Genomic DNA, 24302 nt, shown 5'->3' on the forward strand with positions numbered 1-24302 from the left:
CATATCACTGGACCAAAATGTTGCAAAGATAAAAGAACCACAGGGCCACATGTGGAGCGTTTCTTTTACAGCTGTGCATGAAGATGGAGTCCCAGCAGTCAGGAAGTGGAGAGAAGCTGGAGTAAAGATGTACATGTGTCCTTCAAGGAGTATGCAAGACACACAAGCTGCAAAGGGGGGTATTTTTAATATTCTGGATGGTCACTTGATTGAACAGAAAAGATTGAACACCAGTGCCGAGGAGGAGTTACCCAGAGCATTGCAAAAAGCCTTGGCTGTGCCAACAAGCACATCTCATTTCTGAGAGATGGTAGAGGCCAGTGCTGCAGGGGAAGCAGATGTGGGTGCAGCTGTGTTGGGGAGACCAGTGATGGGAGTTAACAGATGAGGACTTTCCACAGCCTCATGGCATCTGCTGCACACTCCACCTGCCTCCTAGACACAGAGGAGGGTTCTAGGAAGACCAAACTGCACCTCACACTTGTCCCCTCGGGTCTAGTTTTATTCTAGGGGTAACTAGCTCACCTACACATAAGTATGTATGCCATGTATGAATGTAGATGCTCAAATTAATCTTCATGGATGCATAAGCAAAGGATATCTTAAGTTCTGTGGAAACAAACTTCTTCAAATATGCTTGACATGTAGAACTTCTTTGAGAACAGAGCTTTAACCCTTATTAAGGATAAGTGCAGCATACAGAGAAGAACTGCTAAAATACATTTCAAGGATTTTATTAATCAGGTTGTATTAAAAATGGAAAGCTTTTGGAGAGTTATGTAGAAGCTTATTTTTTTCTATGCCAAAGTGAATTTAGGGATGTATCTAATAATAATTCATTGCCTAGATTTAATTGTGAGTTAGAAGGTTTACAATAGCTGCATTTCACATTTGCCTCCCTGGGGAGAGAAGACCAACGTATTTGTTTCTTTTTGGAAAGTATGAAGAATTTGGAAGAAAACTCATTTGATCAATGAGTATCTGTTACTTCAGGAGAAATGTACTGATTTAGGGGCACCCAGAGCCAATACTGACTACATCAATAAAAATGCTGCAGTCTTATTAGAGATGTAGTTCTGTAGGAATTAGTTCATTGCACCAGGAAGAGTCCTCACATGTAACAGTTTTCTATCAAATGAATGTGAGAAATGTAGATTTCATAACAGCATTTTTATCCATGTTTAATTCTAATAAGATTTTGGGGGGGTTTCATGTTCAGATTAATAAAAGCATTTTCTTCTTCAAAAATATAAAAATAAATGTAGGTGCACATAATGGGTTGACATTCATAGAAATATTTGAGAAAGTCTAGTAATATATGCCAAAGACAAGTAGATATAAACCTAAGATCAGAAAAATGTGTGCGATTTATAGATACTTATACATACATATATGTTCCATATACACATGAGGGCGAAGAAACACATGAAAGTATCATGAAAACATGTTGCACATCCCACATGGCAGTGCTGATCATGATGTTCCAATTGAAAGATACTAATGTGTTGTATTGATCAGTTTCTGCTGCATATCCAAATGCCTACACAAATACTTATGAAGAATAAAAATTTATTGAACCACATTTTTGGAGATTCAGGAGCATGGTGCCAGCATCTGCTCAGTCCTGGTGAGGGCCTCACAGCAGATGGAATCACAAAGGTAGAAGCACGTACAGAAGAGACCACATGGCAGAACAGGAGCAAGAGGCAGTGGAGACAGCTGCACTTGCTGTAGGACAACCCATGTTCTCATGGGAGCTAATATAATCCGTCATTAATCCCCTCCTAGTGACCCCCCCATGACCAACCACCTTGTATTGCACCCACTTCTCAAAGCTTTCCCTACCCAGCACATCACACTGGGGCAAAAATTCCAACACATGGACTTGGGTTGGAAACATAAATCACATCCACACTACAGCATGTGTACTTCAAGGGAGAAATGCTAGAATTGTTTGAAATTCCTTCAGTTAGATACTGTCATCAACAACATGGGAAAGTACAAATTTGAAGAATATGGCATTTTCAAAGTCAAATATAAAACAGCTGATGTTAAATGATTTCATTTATGTAAATTGCAAAACGTTGAAACCGATCTCTACTCTTAGAAGTCACATACTGGTCACTCTTGTGGACACATACAGGAAAGAGGAGTCATACAGACTAGGGATTTGTTTTACCATTTAGCATCTACTTGCACAGGTGCATTTTGTGAGATTTTATTAGAAATGCATGCCAACCCATACGTACAAACATTTCAAAAGTACTTATCACTAATTCAATAATAAGTAGAAAATAAAATGTATTAGTACTCAATGTCTTAAATGACTTAGACAGTAAATAAAGATTAAATTCTAATTATCTTATGAAAAGAAGAAATACTGTATTGTGAAAATCACAGCACAGAAATCAATAAATTCAATATAAGCTGTTTAATAAAGAAGATATCAGTAGACTTTTGCTTCCCATCATGTTCAAGATTACATGAAACATATGTCTCATTTCATTGCAAAAGACAAACATTTGGTAGTGTTCACTTTGATATTTTCTTCAAAAGACACAGGTGAGACATAACCATAATATGTAGATAAATGAAAAATACATGTCACTTGTTTAAACAAGTTAATAAACCAGAATAGTAGAAAATAAAGAAAGCAGATTTTTATGCTAAAGAATTTAGCAGTTGTTGTACTTGGTATAAGAAATCTAAAATTTATATTTGTTACATCTTCTTTTCCCAAATATTTTTGGATGGACAATAAAACAAAATCTAAGTGATATACATGTGCATATACTCAAGTACACATATATACACACACGGACACAGTATAATAAACAAGTGTATGTGTGTTGATTGTCATTCTTGAAGATATGACTGTATCACTCTTCTTTCAATTCGTGAGTACAAATGAAGATACGTGTAAGAATTGTGCAAAAACCTACAATTTACACGTTCCTCCTGACATTGGGGATTTTCCTATTCCTTATTCCAGAGAGACTGAGCCTGGATGCACTGGAGTCCCTGCTCATGAGCAGAAAGGGGCTGAGAGCTGGGAAACTCCCAGCAACAATGGCACCCATCTTTACCAGCAGCCAGTGGGGATTATAAATAACAATCACACAAACCTGAAAGATGCAGGAAAGTGTGTAAAAAAACACAAAAGTGCTCACCAAAAGAAGGATGGTTTTGGTGGCTCTGGACTCAGGAGAGGACCTGAGGGATCTGGTCTTGTGAACATGCTGCATTCTCTGCTTGTGCCTGTGCAGGATGAGCACCATGGAGCTGCTGGCCCAGAGCATGAGCCCCACACACAGGGCATCAGGGAAGGTTAGCAATACTGCATACAGTGATTGTGAGGTTTTGTCAGGATGAACAGAAGAGCAGTATCCATAATCTTTCATGCTTGTGATATTATTGTTTCTCCTTTTTCCAGTCATATGTGAAATAATCATAATATTTACAAGCAGGTACAGAATCCAACTCAGGTATATGGAGAAACCAATGTACTTGGGAGATTTCACTTTAAGCCCTGAACAACTGGAGTCCGCAGGACTAATCTTAATGGCCTGGAAGACACTCAGGAGGCAGGTGCTGCCGATGGACACACCCCTGCCCACCCTGTGAAGATAGAAAAGCAGCTTGCATCCAAAATCACTGAGGAAATCTTTCACTCCAAAAGCTGCCACTGTCTGGGGAACTCCTCTACACAGGAGAGTTAACAGGTTGGCCACAAACATGTGCTGAAGAATCAAGTCTGTGTGTCTTACCCTGTACCCAGTGAAGTAAAGGACCAGGTAATGGAGGAGAAGAGAGGAATTGCCCAGAGCTCCAACCACAGTCTGTGACAGGAAGATGATTCCTACAGCCACATCACTGGCTGCCATTCTGCCAGTTCCCTGCTGTCCCATCCAGAGGGTCCTGCAGGGGAACAGGAGGCCTGGGCTGCACATGTCCTCTCAACCAAAATCCAGTATTGCCCACTCTTCAGAGTTACCACTATGAAAACTTACAAAAGGTCTTATTTCACTAGCAGGTTTTAATGAGGTTGGTATGAAAAGTCAACACAGGAAGAGTGTGTAAATCCCTGTTGTGAAGGCAGCACATGGTGATTCTTCTTCATGACATGAGGGAGGTGCTGAGATGACTTTGCTGATATCCAGGAGAACTTGTGCACAGATGTTAAGTCTCTGTCCAGATTCACACTCTGATCAGGTGTACAGAGGGGTCTTGAACCTGGCTGAGTGTTTACAGAGAGCCCAGCAAGAACCATCAAGCTTCCCTAAAGGTTGTGAGCAGGTTCTTCTATCAATCAGATCATATTTTCTTCCATTTGTCTTTATTTCTGTTGTCTTCAAAACTAGTGGAATTTTTTAACTATTTATTGTAAAATGTTTCTACTTACTTGTAAATATTTATTCGGTGTGAAAGGTCACTTATGAAGGAACATTTAGGTATTGACTTTAATGACTGCAGATGCACTGAGGGAACCACAGCCATTCAGGCACCTGTGCCATGGTGAGTCCCATGCAGGGAGGCAGGACTGACTCCACATCAGAAGAGCTACCCCCTGACTCATGTGTTTGATTGTTAGGAAAAAAGGCTCAATGGCCTTTATAACAGAAATATTGACACACTCTCAGGCCATGTCGTACATCTTGGAATACAAAGAAATAACACGTGACTAAAGAGTATAGTGTAGAAACAAAATACTCACTTTTTGAGAAGTCTCAGATATGAGTTAATTAATACCTAAGAAAAAAGTTTCAAAAAAAGGATTAGTGAATGATAATACAATAGGAGCCATCCATAAAAATTGTTATGTGTGAGTATTTAAAACTTGAAATACTAGAATTTCTGCATTCTTTGAATGCATATATTTAACAAATTGGGTAAAAAAATTCAGGTCCACTTGTTACTTAACAGATGGTGAAGAGCTTTCCTATGTACCTTACACACTCATAACCTGCTCCATTATCAGATTCCTATGCCACATGGGACATTTACTACAATCAGAAAATATCCCATATAAAAAAATATATAAAGCTCTTACAGGTGGTAATAGAATTCTGTAAACCTTGTCCACTATTTCCATACATGCACCTTTTCACAATATAGAGAAATGGGCTCATTATCTTTGAATTCTTAGGTTTTCAGGATTGCTACAATTACTCTCTCTGTTGGCTGCACCATGCTGAGAGTCAGAGAAAATGTTCTGCCTGAGCAGTCACCATCAGCTCTCTCTCTGCACAGGACTAAGAAGATTCCTGTGAGCTCCTCCTACTCCACACACAGACAGAGAGATACTATGAGTCTGGACCTAGAAATCATGAAGATTTAGTGTAGACTTCCTGTGAGGGAAACTGAGTAGCTGGGTGACTTTAAAACAACCTCCTTGTGCACCTTGAAAATCACATTTAATTTTCACTTGCACTAAACCACAGCAATCCCTGTCAGTAAGAATCACATTGAGTTAAACTAGGATCCATGGTGGCTTGGCATTTAGGATAGGACCCATATATCTTTGCTACCTGGAGCCATTCTTCATCAACAATTTTAATACTGTGTGGCTCTGGCTTCTGGAGGGTTCAACCGAGTGTCCCCTTTTCAGCTGTGGTCACTTACCCAGACTCTTGACGGGTCTCTTCCCACAGATGCTGCTCTCAGAGTCACCCTGAGTCACTCTCCAGGCTCTTCCTCTCTGCCAGGCTGGTGACCTCAGTGCAGAGGCCTCTCTGACCAAGACGTGTGCTGCAGGGAGGCGGCCAGCTCCTGAGATATGGGTCTGTGGCTCTGTGACCTCACCTCCCCAGGGACCTGCAATTACCACTGTGCCAGCAGCAGCAATGGCTGTGCAGGGTGGGGGGCTGAGGGCACTGCTGGAAACTTCATCCCCAGGTGTCACTTATGAAAAACAACTTTAAACTTTCCTCATAACATGTCTTCAGAGGATATTCTAGTGTTTGGAGAGACTCTTACTTATCCATGATCCTGGGAGACAACAGGGTGTCACTTGGAGGGGTTGGGAAGTACTGAGGTCTGTCATAGGAAGGGCTGGCAGTGAGCTTTGCATGTCTTGTTTTATTTCTTCCTTCCCTGGGAAGATTTCTACCCCAAATCGAGTTGCTTCCCATTCTTCATTTCAATGAATGGCACCACATTGAAGGTATGTCAGCCACACAACCAGCACGCTGGATTCATACAAGTGGTTCATAGCATAGAAGTTAACTAGTGAGATCAAAATAAATACACAGACTAAATTACCTTTTTCTTTGACCAGGTCTGAGACGGCCTTCCCTCTGGCTCCCGCCTTGAACCACCCGGTGGGGCAGCAAGGCTTACTCAGGACTAGCAAGAGAGAGAGAGAGAGAGAGAGAGAGAGAGAGAGAGCATGCCAGGGAGTGGCCTTTTATTGGGGAACAGGAAATTCAGGGGAAAATTCCATCCAATGAAGGTCAAGGGGGACAGCATTACAAGGTCAGGGTCAGTGATTGGTCTCAGGGTCAATGGTCAGTCACACCCCCACAGGGACAGGCTCTCGCACCTGGAGAGGGTGGGGATTAGTTCGACACAGTTTAACCAGAACACCTCACACCCAGTCAGGGAGGTGCCCAATCACATGCGAGAATGGCTTCCCACAGGTATGAGCAGAGAAATGGAAAGAGAGAAAACACATAGGCAGGATATTAACACAGGTACAAGGAAAAGAGAGAATGTGATGCTAGTAGTTCACCTTGGAAGTCACTGAATTCACCTGCAAGAAGATGGGTGAATTCACTGGATACATTTACACATTGAATGTTAATTCATATCATAATTTTGTGAATAAATATGCCCTTGTCAATATTGACCTCCACTACTGACAGGAGGGAGAAACAGAGCAATATCCATCAACAAACAGAATATATAAAAAGGCTCCTTCAACAATGACATCAACAGGATTTTCTGACTTGTGTGAGCCAAGATTTCTGTAAATACCAGATATTCAAGGGCTACTAACATTAATTCAGTAGCCCCGCGGGGTGACCACAGCACAGGAGCCCTTTCATTACTGTACTCCCTCCAGCCCTCCACGGACAATGTACGCACTGAGGCACCTTAACTGATGCTGTGAGATCTACCATCCAGGTGAAAACCTGTGCTGTGAACAGGTGGGCTTTGTGCACTGACACTCAATGGGAGTTAGACTGAAGTGGTTAAAAGAGTAAGGACATGAGGAAAGGATGGACAGGGAAACAAGATGGTAGAGCTCTGTGATATGGAGGAGACAGAGTGCAAAAGAGAGAAGATAGATGCAAAAAAGCCAAAACCTCATTACCTATCCAGAAAAAGCTCATGGACATGCCTAGGTGTGGGCACACCTGGGTGAGGAGCCAAGGGACACAAGGACATAGGGTTAACCAGGTAAGTGAGACATGGGGTGCAAGGTCACACAGAAATGAAGATGCTTCTGGGGATGGGGACAGAATACAAAATAATGTTGCAGGTTGCTGAAGGTAAAGCCTCTAAGGTGTTCATAGCTCCACGTGGTGGGAAGTTGTGAACACGGATGGGGGAACAGGGACTGCATTAATTAGTTGTCCAAAACAGGCCCAGAGTGTGACAAAAAAGTGAGTCTATGCAGAGAGAATGGGCCTTGGAGGAGACAAATTAGACAGAGAACAATGAAGGAGCAGGGGAGGTGGTGGGGAAAGAGCTAAGGGGGCCATGAGGCTAAAAGTGGAAGGAAACACAAATGTAAAAATGTACACTTCTAGATTTCGGGACTAATATGAGTCCCCACAACCATGTGGTGTAACTGAGTGACAGAAAAGACACCCGTGAAACAGGGAAAGTGTCTTGATTGAGGACCACGCACACGTGGAGGAAATAATATGAAAAGCTGTTCCTCAGTAGGAAGGTGGAGGACAATGGCTTTGGAGCCTGAACTGGGCATTTTTTTTTTAAAATGTCCTCTTTTTATCCATTGATATAGATTTAGTTGAGTTTTTTTGGGGGGGAGTATTTTTTATTGGTTGTTCAAAACATTACAAAGCTCTTGACTTATCATATTTCATACATTAGATTCAAGTGGGTTATGAACTCCCATTTTTACCCCGTATACAGATTGCAGAATCACATCGGTTACACATCCACATTTTTACATAATGCCATATTAGTAACTGCTGCATACTGCTACCTTCCCTATCCTCTACTATCCCCCCTCCCCTCCCCTCCCATCTTCTCTCTCTACCCCATCTGCTGTAATTTAATTCTCTCCCTTGTTTTATTTTTTTCCCTTTCCCCTCACAACCTCTAATATGTAATTTTGTATAACAGTGAGGGTCTCCTTCCATTTCCATGCAATTTCCCTTATCTTTCCCTTTCCCTCCCACCTCATATCTCTGTTTAATGTTAATCTTTTCCTCCTGCTCTTCCTCCCTGCTCTGTTCTTAGTTGCTCTCATTATATCAAAGAAGACATTTGTCATTTGTTTTTTTAGGGATTGGCTAGCTTCACTTAGCATAATCTTCACTAATGCCATCCATTTCCCTGCAAATTCCATAATTTTGTCATTTTTAGTGCTACATAATACTCCATTGTGTATAAATACCACATTTTTTATCCATTCATCTATTGAAGGGCATCTGGGTTGGTTCCACAGTCTAGCTATTGTGAATTGTGCTGCTGTGAACATCGATGTGGCAGTATCCCTGTAGTACGCTCTTTTAAGGTCTTCAAGGAATAGTCCGAGAAGGGCAATAGCTGGGTCAAATGGTGGTTCCATTCCCAGCTTTCCCAGGAATCTCCATACTGCTTTCCAAATTGGCCACACCAATTTGCAGTCCCACCAGCAATGTACAAGAGTACCCTTTTCCCCACATCCTCGCCAGCACTTGTTGTTTGACTTCCTAATGGCTGCCAATCTTACTGGAGTGAGATGGTATCTTAGGGTGGTTTTAATTTGCATTTCTCTGACTGCTAGAGATGGTGAGCATTTTTTCATGTACTTGTTGATTGATTGTATGTCCTCCTCTGAGAAGTGTCTGTTCAGGTCTTTGGCCCATTTGTTGATTGGGTTATTTGTTATCTTATTGTATAATTTTGTGAGTTCTTTGTATACTCTGGATATTAGGGCTCTATCTGAAGTGTGAGGAGTAAAAATTTGTTCCCAGGATGGAGGCTCCCTATTTACCTCTCTTATTGTTTCTTGCCGCATTCTGGCTGGGCACAAATCACGAGCCACTCACAGCTTTGTAGATTCAAACAGCAATTCTTTATTCCCGATCTCACACCGGCCCTCTACAAACACGTTCTGGGGAAATCCACGTTCTCTTTCAAATCCACACCTCCACTGGGCTTCTGTCTCCCAAAAATACTGTCTGAATCCCTAAGAACTCAAGAGGAACTCAGGCAGCAGGATACGCCCTATTCCCGGCAGGAATAATCTTCCTAAACCGGCAATGCCCTAAACTCGGATCCGCCCTGGTCCTTGAGCAAGGTCACCTTCCACTAAGCAACATGGGGGTACGCTGGCAAGGAAACTGTCATACCTACTTGGCTAATGGCTCCCAGCATCTCCCCCCTTCTGATTAATTAAACAACAAGTAATGTGGCTTAAGGACCGTGCCTGATGGGTTGTCCAATTCAACATATGGTTCTTACCCATCATTGGAAAACTGACCTTTAGGGGTCAGCCTCCTGCCTTAGGTTGATACCACTGCAACTGGATCATACCCAAAACTGACTACCGGTCCAGCATACAGTCATACTTGTGGATAGGTCTAGGCACCAATGGGGGGGTGAGGTTCTTTGCCTCACCTCTGTTGGCCCCCAAATTTAGCCTTGGTGCCAGTGGGGGAGTGAGGTTAATGTGACTTAAGGACCGTGCCTGGTAGGTTGTCCAATTCAACATATGGGTCTTACCCGTCATCGGAAAACTGACTTTTAGGCGTCAGCCTCCTGTCTTAGGTTGATACCACTGCAATTGGATCATACCCGTCACTGACTACCAGTCCAGCATATAGCCATTGGCCCCCAAATTTTAGACCATCACTAGCAGAAGGGAGGAGGATACAGAAATGCCATGACACCAAGCCAATTGACGGCTCCTTTGGAAAAATTGCATCACTGGTGACACCATCAGCAAAGATATGCCAGCACTACCACAATTCGTTGCACCAAACGATAGATACATAGTCCAGGCAAGTTCTGCAAGCAGTTCAAAGCGGAGGAATCTATCAATATGTCCATCTCCTCCCAAAGTTCGTTTTCTCCCAAAGTAAGTTGACTCCTTGATTGAGCATTACTTGTTGAGTTATATTCCTTGATGCATCAATTTACTGTGATAGCTATCATAGAAGCTGTAGTTTGGTTTTATCTTTGTCTTCACCAGCACTGGGATGAAGATAGGAATTCTGGCACAATCCTTAAAAGCTGTTTACATTAAACCATTTAAATCATGTGAATAAAAAAATAATAATTTGGATCCATTTTTCAAGAGCGCTCCTCATATATGAAATATGGACATATGCACACACAGACATACAACACAAAACACAAGAGTACAACACATAAGACAATAATAAAGGCCTTGTAGCTTTACCTAGGTGAAATCTCCATTGCAATGTTTAAAAACTCCACAGTCAAAAAATAAAACTGATCAGAAAAACATTAACCTAGGTTTGTATGAGCTCAAAAAGTAAAAATAGAACCTTATGATGTGGAAAAATGCAATAATAAAATAGATATTGAAAAAAGCATTCTGGTTAATCACTGTCGCAGATGTAAGAATGGCCAAGCTGGAGTTCTGGATATCAGCTGTTATGGATTTGAGTCAAATCATCTTCTTTTTGATCTGTAGAAATTGTTTTAGTTAATCTCTCTGGAATCCAAATCGGCTGCTGTTCTCCCTGTGGAAACACACAAACAGAGCCCCGACTCCAGACAATCACTGGGTCAGGACCTTTCCATTGTCCTGTTAGAATATCTTTCCAAATTACCTTAGGCTTATGTACATTTTTTGGATACATATGCCTTTCCGCAGCACTAAGTCCTGATGAATCCAAATTTAAAAAGTTTAGAGTAAAAAGGGTTATTTTAAGTTTATCTTTGGGGGATATATACCCCTTTTCAATTCCCTCTTTTTGCTTTAATAAGTACATGTCTGTATCTAATAGTTGTCTTAGCTTTTTGTATTTTCTATCTGAAATACCTTACTTGACATTTTCAACCATTTTCTAATTTTTGTCTTCCTACATCTTTTTTATCTTCCGTCATCTTTTCTATCTTTTTTTCTTTTTAACTTTCTATACTTCTGTATTTAAAGTTTTTCACTTCAAATTTTTAATCTTCTTTATCTAAATATCTTTTATCCTATTATCTTCCCATTTTCATGTTTTTTTTTCCTCCATCATGAAGGCATCTTAACCACCTTCAATTTAACCTTTTAAAGCCTTCCGATTATCATCTATTCTGTACTTTTAAATGTACTTTTTTTTACCACCTATAGCTTCACTCTTTTAAATGAGGCTTAGATTCTGTTTAAATCGCTTAATATTAGTTTACATGGCTGCCCTTCAACCAAAGGCCTTTTTTACTCCATTAAGAAGCTTTGTCTCAATCTGCCATGTACAAATACCGTTTTTCTTCTTTCTTCCTTTCTCAAGCTTTTAAAGTAAGTGGAGTTTCCTCAAAATCTTTTTAAATGGCATTTTACAACTTTTTACTTTACCACACAGAGATTATCTCATCTAGAAACACTTCTTTTTCCATTATCCTCTTATATTAAAATATATTTCCACATCTTGAATCTTTTTCTATCTCTTTTTTAACTGTTAACCCTTTTTATAAATTCACATTTTGAAACAACTCTTATAAAATTTCTGATTTAGACAAATTACTCCACTTTAATAGGATGAAATACTTTCATGTTTTTATGGTACTATAATACTGTAATTGAAACCCAACTGAAACTTCTTATACTCTTTGTATATAAATTACACCTGATAGAATCTTAACACTTAGTAACCTTGTTTCAGCAAAGACACAGACCAAAGCAATATTAAACCTTTTTTCCATTTACCAATTTATGAAAACACACATAATGTTTAAATATATTACCTTATGTAACTTAATAAGTAAAGAACACTTGATTTTATATTTAGTGGTTGATATTTTAACACTTTAGCTTTGTAAATTAATCAGATGTCTGTAAAAACCAAGATCTTAGATAAGTGTAGTAAACAGAACTAACCATCTCTTTCTTGTTGAAGAAAAATCCATCTACAGGATACCATGATGGTCCCATTAATATACTTAATAACTCGTCTTTAAAAAGTCATGGGCTACATTTTTGTATTATATCAACATATGCCCTAACTGTTCTTGGTCTTACTGGGGTGCCTCCTTCCTCTAACAATTTCTCTTCCTCGGACGCGAACAACTTCAAACTTTGAGTCAACCATTTTCCCCAGTTTGCCTGAGAAAGTTCTAGGAACAGGCAACTTGAAATAAAAACAAAATAAATCAAAACAGGAACACAATGTTTTTTGAAATGGTCACCCATTCTCTCGCCTTCCCTCAGGGGCGAGCGATTTCACTTACCCCCAAGCTTCAGGCGTGCCCCGCACGGGTCACCAGATGCCGCAATCTGGCTGGGCACAAATCACGAGCCACTCACAGCTTTGTAGATTCAAACAGCAATTCTTTATTCCCGATCTCACACCGGCCCTCTACAAACATGTTCTGGGGAAATCCACGTTCTCTGCCCAAATCCACCACTCCACTGGGCTTCTGTCTCCCAAAAATACTGTCTGAATCCCGTGAGAACTCAAGGGGAACTCAGGCAGCAGGATACGCCCTATTCCCGGCAAGAATAATCTTCCTAAACCAGGAATGCCCTAAACTCGGATTATCCTAAACCGGGAACACCCTAAATACGGATCCGCCCTGGTCCTTGAGCAAGGTCACCTTCCAGGAGTCCTTCCACTAAGAAACATGGGGGTACGCTGGCAAGGAAATTGTCATACCTACTTGGCTAATGGCTCCCAGCAAGAGCTAATAAACAATTTTAGTTTCTGCATGTGAATCAACACACAAAACTGAGTAGTAAAATTATATGAAATGGAAATCAAGAAAGCAATATCATTCTGATAGCTATAAAAATTGTCTCATAATAAATTTGACCAAAGAGGTGAAAACTTTAAAACATGAATTTTAAAAAATAAAGAAGAGACAATTTGTGGAAAGACATCCTATATACATAGATTGGGAAAAATGAATTTAGTTAAGGTGTCCACGATATTTTGATGATCTACAGATACAATTCAAACTCTATGAAAATATCAATTGGACTTCACATAACTATTAAAAATAATTTTAAAAATTATTTGAATCCAGAGAGTACCAGAATACCCAAAGCAATTATGAGTAAAAAGAACAAAGCAGATAGCCTGACGCAACTTGACTTCAAAATACACTGCAAAGCTGTAGAAATCAGTACAGCCAGGTGTTGGCAAAACGTCAGACACACAGACCAGTGGGCCAGAAAAGAGAGCCCAGAAGTGGGCCCAGGCCTCCATAGCCAACTAACTGACCTTCCACAGCAGTGCCAAGAAGTTGCACTGGATAAAGGACAACTTTTTAAACTAATGGTTGAGTGGAAATTGAGTGTCCACTGATGACAAACAATGACTCCCTGTACAAAAAATTCAATACAAAGTGGAGAGAAAACATTTCTAAATGTAATAAAATATACTGTGAAATAGGTATGCTTAGCCTGATTGGAAAATCACCAAATATGGGCATTGTGTGAAAGTTTCCTTGCGATCAACCACATGGTAAGCACATCACAGCTGGTACAAAACTGAATCACTGTATATGGACAGTATTACTTGAAAAATTATTCAAAATGCTGCTTCTGCATCATAGCACCCACTTAGAACTACCCAAACAATCTGAATTAGACATTCACATATTACTTAGTTTTTTTTAATTGCCATTTATCAGAAAACAAGTGACAAACAAGTGCAGGATGCCTCAATTCAAAATGCATAGAATTTATTTTTCCATGGAAAAAATACAAAAGCTAAAAATACAAAATTAGATTTTAGGACATAAACTGTCATTTCCTAGTGGTTCTCTTATAATCTGGAAGCTTTCGACTTTCAAACCTGCTTTTCAGTTTGTTTTGATATTTTTAGCAGAAGGGTTTTTTTTTTAATTCTGGAAAGGTGGGGTAGTATCAGATGAGCAATAGCTTCAAAAAGTATAAAGGAAGATAAAAATTCTTTTCTCTTATAATACCAGAAAGAGCCTCAGATGTTTCTGATAAGTCAAAAAGACAACGTCAATTTTGATTATTTTCATTTCTTTCTCTTCTAAAATGTTCTCAATAATATTAGAGCTTAAGTCTCCTCCACAGCTAGTACTTGCTCCTAAAGAAATTTAATACCTCAAAATTTTAAAATCCCACCACAAACACAGTGGAAGTGTTTCTTTGTGTTTTGTCTTTTTGTTTGTTTTGACATTTTTACAATATAACACTTTAGGTGGAGTGATTTAGCAAAGACTGCAGAATAGGAGGTTTTTAATCTTAATCTCTTGCAAAAGCTTAGATTTTTGACAACTCCCCACTGAGGAGTAAAACAAACAAACAAACAAAAATAGCCAGAATTCAGGGTTAAGAAATTCCATTTCCCCTGTATATGTATTCTTCTTCCCCAGTGGGGCACAGCAGTGAAGGCTTTCTGTTTTTCCATGGGGGACAGAAAATGTATTGTATAAACAGTTGGTGGCCCACTGGCCAAGAGTCCTCTTCCTCCTGAGCCACCTTCAACACTGAGGATGAGGTGCAGTGAGTGGCTAGGAGAGCGTGGGCAGCAATGGGAAGTTCTGAGCACTACTGATAACTGTGAGGGCTCCTCTACAGCTCTGCCCCTAGCTGATGGGGCCCCTTGTCCATTGGGCCAGCCGACTGCCCACCAAGCACTCCAGATGCTCCACCTGCCTCACCTCCCTCTCTGAGCACTCCCCAGTGGAGAGTGAGTGACAGCTGGCCCTGCTTCAGACCTGGCAAGAGAGGAACAGAGTGTGCATTTCAGGACACACCCCTAGGGAAATCCAACAGAAGGCAATCAGCCCCAGCCTGGTTTTAGGATCTGGGGAGATGATATAGAGTCTTACCCACTGCCCTGCTCCCCCAAGGTATAGTTGACAAGTAAATCTGTGGCAAATCAAATACAAAAACATCAAAAAGATTGTGCACCACAATCAAGTAGGGTTCATCCCAGAGATCAAGGTTGGCTCAAAATATGGAAATCGATGTATGTAATTCATCACATCAATAAACTCAAAGACAAAAAATCAAATGATTATCTCAAGAGATGCAGAGAAAACATTTGACAAATACAGCACCCCTTCATGTTCAAAACATTAGAAAAACTAGGGATAACAGGAGAATATCTCCACATTGTAAAAGCTATCTATGCCAGGCCCCAGGCCAACATCATTCTCAATGAAGAAAAATTGAAAGCATTCCCTCTAAAAACTGGAACAAGACAGGATGCCCTTTTTCACCACTTCTATTTAACATAGTTCTTGAAACACTGGCCAAAGCAATTAGACAGATGGAGGAAATTAAAGGGATATGAATAGAAAAAGAAGAACATAAAATATCACTCTCTGCCAACAATATGATTCTATCCTAGAAGACCCAAAACATTTTACCAGAAATCTTCTAGAGCTAATAAATGAATTCAGCAAAGTAGCAGGATTTAAAATCAACACCTAAAAATCAAAGGCATTCCCATATATCAGTGACAAATCCTCAAAAGAGAAACTAGGAAAAGCACGCCATTTACAATAGACTCAAAATAAAATCCAAGAAAAAAAAATACTTGGAATCAATTAGAGGTGAAAGACCTCTACAATGAAAACTAAAAACGCTAAACAAAGAAATTAAGGAAGACATTAGAAGATGGAAAGATCTACCTTGTTCTTGGATAGACAGAATTTATATTGTCAAAAAGACCATACTACCAAAAGCACTATACAGATTCAAAGCAATCTCAATGAAAATCCCAATGAAATTCCTCATAGAAGTAGAAAAAACAATCATGAAATTCATCTGGAAAAATCAGAAACCCAGAATAGCTAAAGCAATCCCTAGCAAGAAGAGTGAAGCTGGTGGCATTACTATTGCAGACCTTAAATTATACTATAGTGCAATAGTAACAAAAATGACATGATATCAGCACCCAAATATACCTGTAGACCAATGGTACAGAATAGAAGACACAGAGATTAACTCACATAACTACAGTTATCTAATATTAGACAAAGGCACCAAAAAATATATTGAAGAAAAGATAGTATCTTAAACAAAAGGTGCTTAGAAAACTGGAAATCCACATGGAACAAAATGCAATTAAACCTCTATTTCTCATCATGCACAAAACTCAAAGTGGATCAAGAACCTAGGAATTAAACAAGAGACTCTGTGCCTAATGGAAGAAAAAGTAGGCCCAAATCTCCATCATGTCAGATTAGGCCCAACTTCCTTAATAAGACTCCTATAGTGCAAGAATTAAAACCAAAAATCAAAAAATGGGATGGATTCTAACTAAAAAGTTGCTTCTCAGCAAAAGAAACAATCAGTGAGGTGAATACAGAGCCTACAGAAGAGAAACAAATCTTTACCACAAGCACATCAGATACAGCACTAATCTCTAGGATATATAAATCACTCAAAAACCTTAACACAAATAACCCAATCAATAAATGGGCTAAGGAACTGAACAGACACTTCTCAGAAGAAATATATATGTTTAGCATCTCTAGCAATTAGAGAAATGCAAATCAAAACTATTCTAAGATTTCATCTCACTCCTGTCAGAATAGCAGTTATCAAGAATGCAAACAACAATAAGTGTTGGCGAGGATGTAGGGAAAAAGGTACACTCATACATTGCTGGTGGGACTGCAAATTGGCTCAGTCAATATGGATAGCAGTATGAAAAATCTTTAGAAAACTTGAAATGGAACCATCATTTGACCCAGCTATCCCACTCCTCAGTTTATATCCAAAGGTCTTAAAAACAACATACTACAGAGATTCAGTCACATCAATGTTTATAGCAACACATTTCACAATAACTAAATTGTGGAACCAACACATATACCTTCAATAGATGAATGGATAGAAAAACCTTGGCATATATACACAATGGAATATTACTCAGAATTAAAAGAGAATAAAATCATGGCATTTGCAGGTAAACCGATGGAGTTGGAGAATATAGTGCTAAGTGAAGTTAGCCAATCCCTCCAAAAAACGAATGATGAACGTTTTCTCTGATATAAGGATGCTGATTTATAATGGAGGTAGGTGGGGATCTTGGGTGGAATAGATAAACTCTAGATAGGGCAAAAGGATCGGAGGGGAAGGGAGGGGCATTGGGGTAGAAAATATGGTGGAATGAGATTGACATCATTACCCTAAGCACATGTATGAAGACATGAATGGTGTGACTATACTTTGTATACAACCAGAGATATGAAAAATTGTGCTCTACATATGTAATATGAAGTGTCATGGATTCTGCTGTCATTTATAACTAATTAGAATAAAATAAATAAAAAACAGAGTCAATTTCAACAAACACTTTCCGTTTCTTACCAGAGCAACAAAGCACTAATTACTGAAAATCCTGCACATAAAAAATGGTGCACAATTTTTAAAGGTAACTATTTGATTTTCTGGGGGGTCCTGGGGATTGAACTCAGTGGTACTCAGCCACAGAGCTATATCACCAGCCCTATTTTGTATTTTATTTAGAGACATGTTCTTACTGAGTTGCTTAGTGCTTCAATTTGATGGAGGCTGGCTTTGAACTCAAGATCCTACTGCGTCAGCCTCGTGAGGCACTGGGGTCACAGCCTGCACCACCACGCTCAGCACCATTTGATATTCTTAAGTAACTAGGACTGCTCATCTGATCTATACAAACATCCTACTAAACAATCTTATCCTGGGGTTTTTATGTATGTGGAAAACTTCTCAAGCTTCTCTGTTTCTGCTTTGGGTGTTGATCTGTCTCCTTCCTGTCACCAATAGGGGCCAATGGGGGTAAAATTACATTTTGCTAAAAATTTAGATACAGTCATTAAATTATGCAAGTGAGTCCAAATAACCTGACTTGTTTTTTGTGTAGAAGCGTCCAATAGCATCCTAGGTGAAGTATCAGCATCATGTTCTGTTTTTACCTGTGAATCTTTGAAAACCCTTCCCAGGTATTTTCACTCATTCCGTTTCTCTGCTAATACCTTCAATGATGGTGCCACTCAGGAAAATGAAGCACAGGATGTCACTTGGTTTGGGGTAGAATATTTCTCAGGGAAGCAAGGAATCCAACAGGATATGCACAGCTCACTGCCAGTCCTTCACATCAGTGTTTCCTGCCCCTTCCAAGTGAGATCCTCTCCACCTTCAGGGACCGTGGATAAGTAAGGGCCTCTCCAAACACCTGGATCCCCTTAAGACAGGTTATGAGAAAACTTATAATTGTCTTTGGTAAGTGTCCCTTGGGAAGACAGTTTTCCGCAGTGCCCTCAAATTCCCAAACCTGTATGTCCATTGCTACTAGAGGCACAGTGACGACAGCAGGTCTGAGGGGAGGGGAGGTCACAGAGTCTGAGACCCATATCTCAAAAGCTGGCAGCCTCTTGCAGTAGGTGTCTTATTCACAGAGGCCTCTGCACTGGGGTCACCATCCTGGTACAGAGAAAGCCTGGTGAGTAAGGCAAGGGAAGTGAGAGAGCAGCATCTGGGAGAAAAGACCATCTCAGGAGTCTGGGTAAGTGATCACGGAAGAACAGGGAACTCTGGGTTGAATACAACAGCATTTCAGAGCCACCGAGAAAGTAGAACAGTTACTGAAGAATGGACTCAAGACAGAAAATATAAATGGGTTTCCACCCCCAGCCCCAGTTCCTTACTTATGGCTCCTAATTTAACTAAGGTGATCCTCACTGACAGTGATTGGTGTGGTTTAATCCAAGTAAAACTGAAAACTGATTCTCAAGGTGCAGAAGGAGATTGTTTTAAAATCAGTCTCCTGTTCAGCCTCCATGATAAGAATCCTAGCCTGGATTCTAGAGATGGACCAAGAGTCTCTCCGAGCCTGTTGTATGGAGTAGAAAGTTCACAGGAATCCTCTAGCCCTGTGTGGGAAGTGATTGATGGTGATGCTTGAGCTGAATGTTTTCTGTGACTCTGGGCATGGTGCAGTTAATGCAGACAGTCCTGAAACCATCAGTGCTCTATGGAATGGTGAGGCTACTTACATCTTAGCCTGGTAAGCAAGGAGCTAGATTATCCTGGGTATTCCAGCAGGGTGATAGACATCTGCCAGACATCTGTTTAAAAACATTCTCTGCATGGTATCTAATGCACCATGGTTTAGGGTATGACCACAGAGCAGACCTGCATTTTGGTGGTGGCACGTGGAAGATCTCTTCACCTTCCACTCAGTTTTACATGAACATAAAACTGTGCTAAAGAATAAATCTACTAATTTGATCTCTAAATTGAAAATTAATTATTGCAGTTTTTTAAAAGCACAAGGTTTCAGTCTGTACCTAGGCCACATTGCATAGTGTAATATCACTCACCAATCTTGCTATTTGCTAACAGTTTTGCTTAACTCGGGTGTTAACTAACGCATGCATGTATCATCTGAAATCAGTAACATTTTGTTTCTACTCTACACTCTCTTATCGGGTGTTGGTGCCTTGTGTCCTGAAGCTTGGCATGGCATGAGGTTGTCACAAATTCCTGTGATAGGTGCTGTTGTTCTTTATTCCTAACACACAGCCATGTGACTCACGGGACAGCCCCCCTGATGGAGAGTCAGTTCTGCCTATTGCACGTAAATCACCACATGGCAGCTGTCTGCAGTGCTTTAGTTCCCTCAGTGCATCTGCAGATATTAAAATATCTAAGTATTTCCTAATAATAGATATCAGCCTATAGTATTCTATAGTCATTATAAGCATCAAAACATTACAATAAGAAATTATAAAATACTATGAATTTAGCATATAATAGGAATGTTGAAAAACAAAAGTAAATATACAACTGGATTGTTTGAAGAACAGAGATGAAAAGCCTTTAGGATGGTGGTTCACTGAAATCTCTGTTTCCACTCAGCCAATTGCAAGACCTTTCCATGTCGCTAATCAGGACTTGAATTTGGATAGACACTTAACCGCTGAAGGTTCAAGTTCCTGGTCATTATAGAAAGGTATCTCAGCACCTACCCTATGTTCAGAAGATCCACGAAGTCTCACCACATGTGTTCCCTACATAGCAGCAAAGTGTGCATCATTCATGTTTTAAAAATGTATAGAAATCATTTAGAAATAGCCTAGTAAACGAAAAACTTTAAGTAGATTTTCACAGTGGAACCTCAGGAGAGTGGGCAATGATGCGTTTTGGTTGAAAGGACATGTGCAGCCCAGGCCTTCTGTTCCCCTGCAGGACCCTCTGGATGGGACAGCAGGGAACTGGCAGGATGGCAGCCAGTGATGTGGCTGTAGGCATCATCTTCCTGGCACAGACTGTGGTTGGAGCTCTGGGCAATTCCTCTCTTCTCCTCCATTACCTGGTCCTTTACTTCACTGGGTGCAGGGTAAGACACACAGACTTGATTCTTCAGCACTTGATTGTGGCCAACTTGTTAACTCTCCTGTGTAGAGGAGTTCCCCAGACAATGGCATCTTTCATTTTCAAATTTTCCCTTGGTAATATTAAATGCAAACTGCTTTTCTATGTTTTAAGGGTGGGCAGGGGTGTGTCCATTGTGACCATGTGTCTCCTGAGTGTCTTCCAGGTCATCACCATCAGCCCGAAGGACTCTAGATGGGCAGGACTTAAAGTGAAAGCTCCCAGGTACATTGGATCCTCCATACACCTGAGCTGGATTCTGTATATGCTTATAAATATTATTGTTCTCATATACATGACTGGAAAATGGAGCAACACAACAATAACAGACCTAAAAGATTTTGGATACTGTTCTGCCATCCGTCCTGACATAACCATAGACTCACTCTTTGCAACATTGGTGACATTCCCTGAAGTCCTGTGTGTGGGGCTCATGCTCTGGGCCAGCAGCTCCATGGTACTCATCCTGCACAGGCACAAGCAGAGAATGCAGCATGTTCATAAGGCCAGCTCCCCCAGGGCCTCCCCCGAGTCCAAGGCCACCAAAACCATTCTCCTCCTGGTAAGCACCTTTGTCTCTTTGTACACACTTTCCTGCATCTTTCAGGGTTGTGTGGCTCTTTTGTCTAATCCCAGCAGGTTCTTAGTGAACACAGCTGCAATAGTTGCTGGGTGTTTTCCAGCTGTCAGCCCCTTCCTGCTCATGAGCAGATACTCCAGTGCATCCCGGCTCTGTTTTGCCTGTATAAAAATTTTTAAATCCCAAATTTATGAACATGTAAACTGTAAAGTTTTGCACAGTTTATGCTTTTTTACTCATTCTTTTTTTAAAATTTGTTTTTAGTTGTAGATGGACATGATACCTTTATTTAATTCATTTATTTACATCGTGCTGGGGATCGAACCTAGGGATTCACACATGCAAGGCAAGCGCTCTACCACTGAGCCACAACCCCAGCCCTTGTTTACTCATTCTTATCCACAAAAATATAAGCATTGGATTAGTCATATCACCTGAGTGGTGGTTTACACACCTACATTTATATGTTATAAATGTGTGCATGTGAGTTTGTATGTGCATTTGTGAATATGAGCATGTGCGCATGCATTTCACTTTGATTGTTATTTTCCATCAAGTGATGATTCCGTAAAATTTTATGTGTCAGATGTGAATTTTATATTCAATAACTATGGAACTATTTCAAAGTGATTTCACATAAAATCAACTTTCACACTTTCTTGCTATTCTGCTGGCTTATTCTATTAGAAGATGTTGAATGAATTTTTCATTTGTCTACTATGAATCTATATGTATGACATGAGGTACTGTTTTTTATCATTACAAATAGTTTTTAAATTACTGTTATGTACCTTCAAAATGGTCTTATGTACAATTCAGGCATAAATTGCTCAATTATATTTTATAAAGAACACACACTATGCCTTGCATTCAGCCACGCATCGAAGTACAATCCTATCAATTTTTTTGTCAAATTTCTTTGTCTTCATGCCTGTACCATAATTATGTTCAAGAGGGACAAGCATGTGACATCTAGATAGATAGATCACTTTCATTTTTTTTTTACTTTCTATAAAGCGAACTGTTCAGCATGAATGCTTTTATATTTGACTTTGAAAATTTGATACACATTAAAGTTTGTATTTTCGCATGTGGTCAGTGATAGAATTCCACTGCAGGAATATCAAATAACTTGTCCTTCCTCTCTTGACACATGAGTGCTATGGTATGGATATGACTGGAATTTTTCCCCCAAGTTCCATGTGTGGGAATCCTTGCCCCCAGTGTGATGGTGTTGGAGATGGTGGAATCTTTGAGAAGTGAAGGCAAGTAGAAGGAGGTTGGGAGGTCACCCTGGAGGGGATAAATGATGATCTCATGGAACATATCAGCTCCCACGAGAATGAGTTTTCTTACAGCAAGTGCAGCTGTCTCCACTGTCTTGCTCCTTGTCCTTCTTCTGCAAGTGCTCCCAGCATTGTGATTCCATCTGCTGCGAGGCCCTCACCAGGCTGAGTGGAGGCTGGCACACTGTTCTCCACTCTCCAGAACTTCAGTGAAACAAATTTCTTTGTCAGGTTACCCAGACTCAGGTTTTGGTTCTTGCAACAGAAAAACATAAATATAATGTATCATGATGACAACTCTCATGCAGGTTCACAATGTGATTTGATGATAATTATATGAATTTCTGTTGGTGTGTGTGTCATGCTGCCTTCAGGGGTCAAGTTTTATACCTACTTGGCATTAGGATATATTGATAAAAGAGTTTACCAAACGTTTGTATGAATTTCCATCATGTAGGTTCTCCTATTTTAGTAAATATCATTTGATATGTCCTTTTTTAGAGTTAATAATTTATATTCTGTTAAACATAGTATGCTAATATAAAACCTATGAGAAGTTCTTCATTTTCTTCAAAGACATCAATTCATATCTTGAGAATTTACATCAGCAAACTATCAGAATCAGCTTTTTATATGTGTTGATAGTGATTTAAATCTTTTTAAAGAAGCAAACAATGAATTTCAACGTGTTCTGAAAATGTTGCATTAAATATTTTTTTTCTGATTAGTCATAAGATATTCTATATTTTAAAATGTCTGAGAAAATATTTTGAGAGTTTTTGCCATGAGTTATTCTAGCTGTTTGAGGAAATAAATATGTTTACTCTGATTTGAAGATTGACAAATGTGCACACTGTATTCTAATATCCTGTGGTACCTTATAAATATGTACATTTTTTAAAGAATCAGATAAAAATAAATAAATGTAGCTGGGCAGAATGGTGTACACTTGTAATCTAAGTGGCCTGGGAGGCTGAGGTAGGAGGATCACAATTTCAAGGTCAGCCTCAACATAAGTAACTTTGCAACATCCTTACTCAAAATAAAAATGAGTGATGGGAAAGTAGCTCAGTGGTAAAGCACCACTGGAATCAATACCTGACACTGTTGCTGCTACTACTATTACTACTAATACTAAATGCTCACATACTTACCATTTTCAGTGTCAGTAATAATATGAAAAATTCCTCTCATACTTCTTATCTCTGACTGTCTCTTCAGCTGCCACTCTGTGCCTTCTGCATTAAGGGCCCATGTAAATACACTAGGTCAACCACATTATTTGAGCATCCCCTTTCTTGAGATCAGGCAATCCGTTGTCTTAGTACCATCTTTAAACCCCATGTAACCCATCATAACCTCAGGAGTGACTACAGACCATTCTCCAAGTCGCCTTGGAACAACCCTTTCACAGTGCACGTTTTCATTTGTAGTTCTCAGGATAACTGTAGAGTGTGCTGAGAAGGTAACACGATAAGACAGGAAGGGACTAGATGGAACAGCACAGCCTCTGCTCTAATTTTCCCTGGAATCAGGACACCCTTTAAGGGTTTAGTGAGTCATGTGATTCTAGGCCATAAAACCCAGGGAGTACCACTTTCTGGGTCCTCCAGCTGTGGTGTAAGTGGAGCACGTTCAGATGAAACTAAGACCTCTGTGAGGAGCCTTCATGAGTGCTGAGGACAAGCTTGGAATGCATCCTAAGCTTCTGCTGTCCATTGCTTATCTATCT

General features: G+C 39.9%; 2 protein-coding genes across 2 annotated transcripts; one reads left to right on the forward strand and one right to left on the reverse strand.

The window, feature by feature from the left end:
• Positions 1-2945: 2945 nt before the first annotated feature.
• On the reverse strand, positions 2946-3884 carry LOC143383745 (vomeronasal type-1 receptor 4-like). Its single transcript, XM_076838644.1, has one exon. It carries the CDS (start codon positions 3882-3884, stop codon positions 2946-2948), a length of 939 nt encoding a protein of 312 aa, XP_076694759.1.
• Positions 3885-20552: 16668 nt separating this feature from the next.
• On the forward strand, positions 20553-23817 carry LOC143384261 (vomeronasal type-1 receptor 4-like). Its single transcript, XM_076839306.1, has 2 exons — positions 20553-21447; positions 23792-23817. The coding sequence occupies exons 1-2, from the start codon at positions 20553-20555 to the stop codon at positions 23815-23817; spliced, it is 921 nt and encodes a 306-aa protein (XP_076695421.1).
• Positions 23818-24302: the final 485 nt, after the last annotated feature.

This window comes from Callospermophilus lateralis, chromosome 18 (genome assembly GCF_048772815.1).
Source record: "Callospermophilus lateralis isolate mCalLat2 chromosome 18, mCalLat2.hap1, whole genome shotgun sequence".
Lineage (NCBI taxonomy): Eukaryota > Metazoa > Chordata > Mammalia > Rodentia > Sciuridae > Callospermophilus > Callospermophilus lateralis.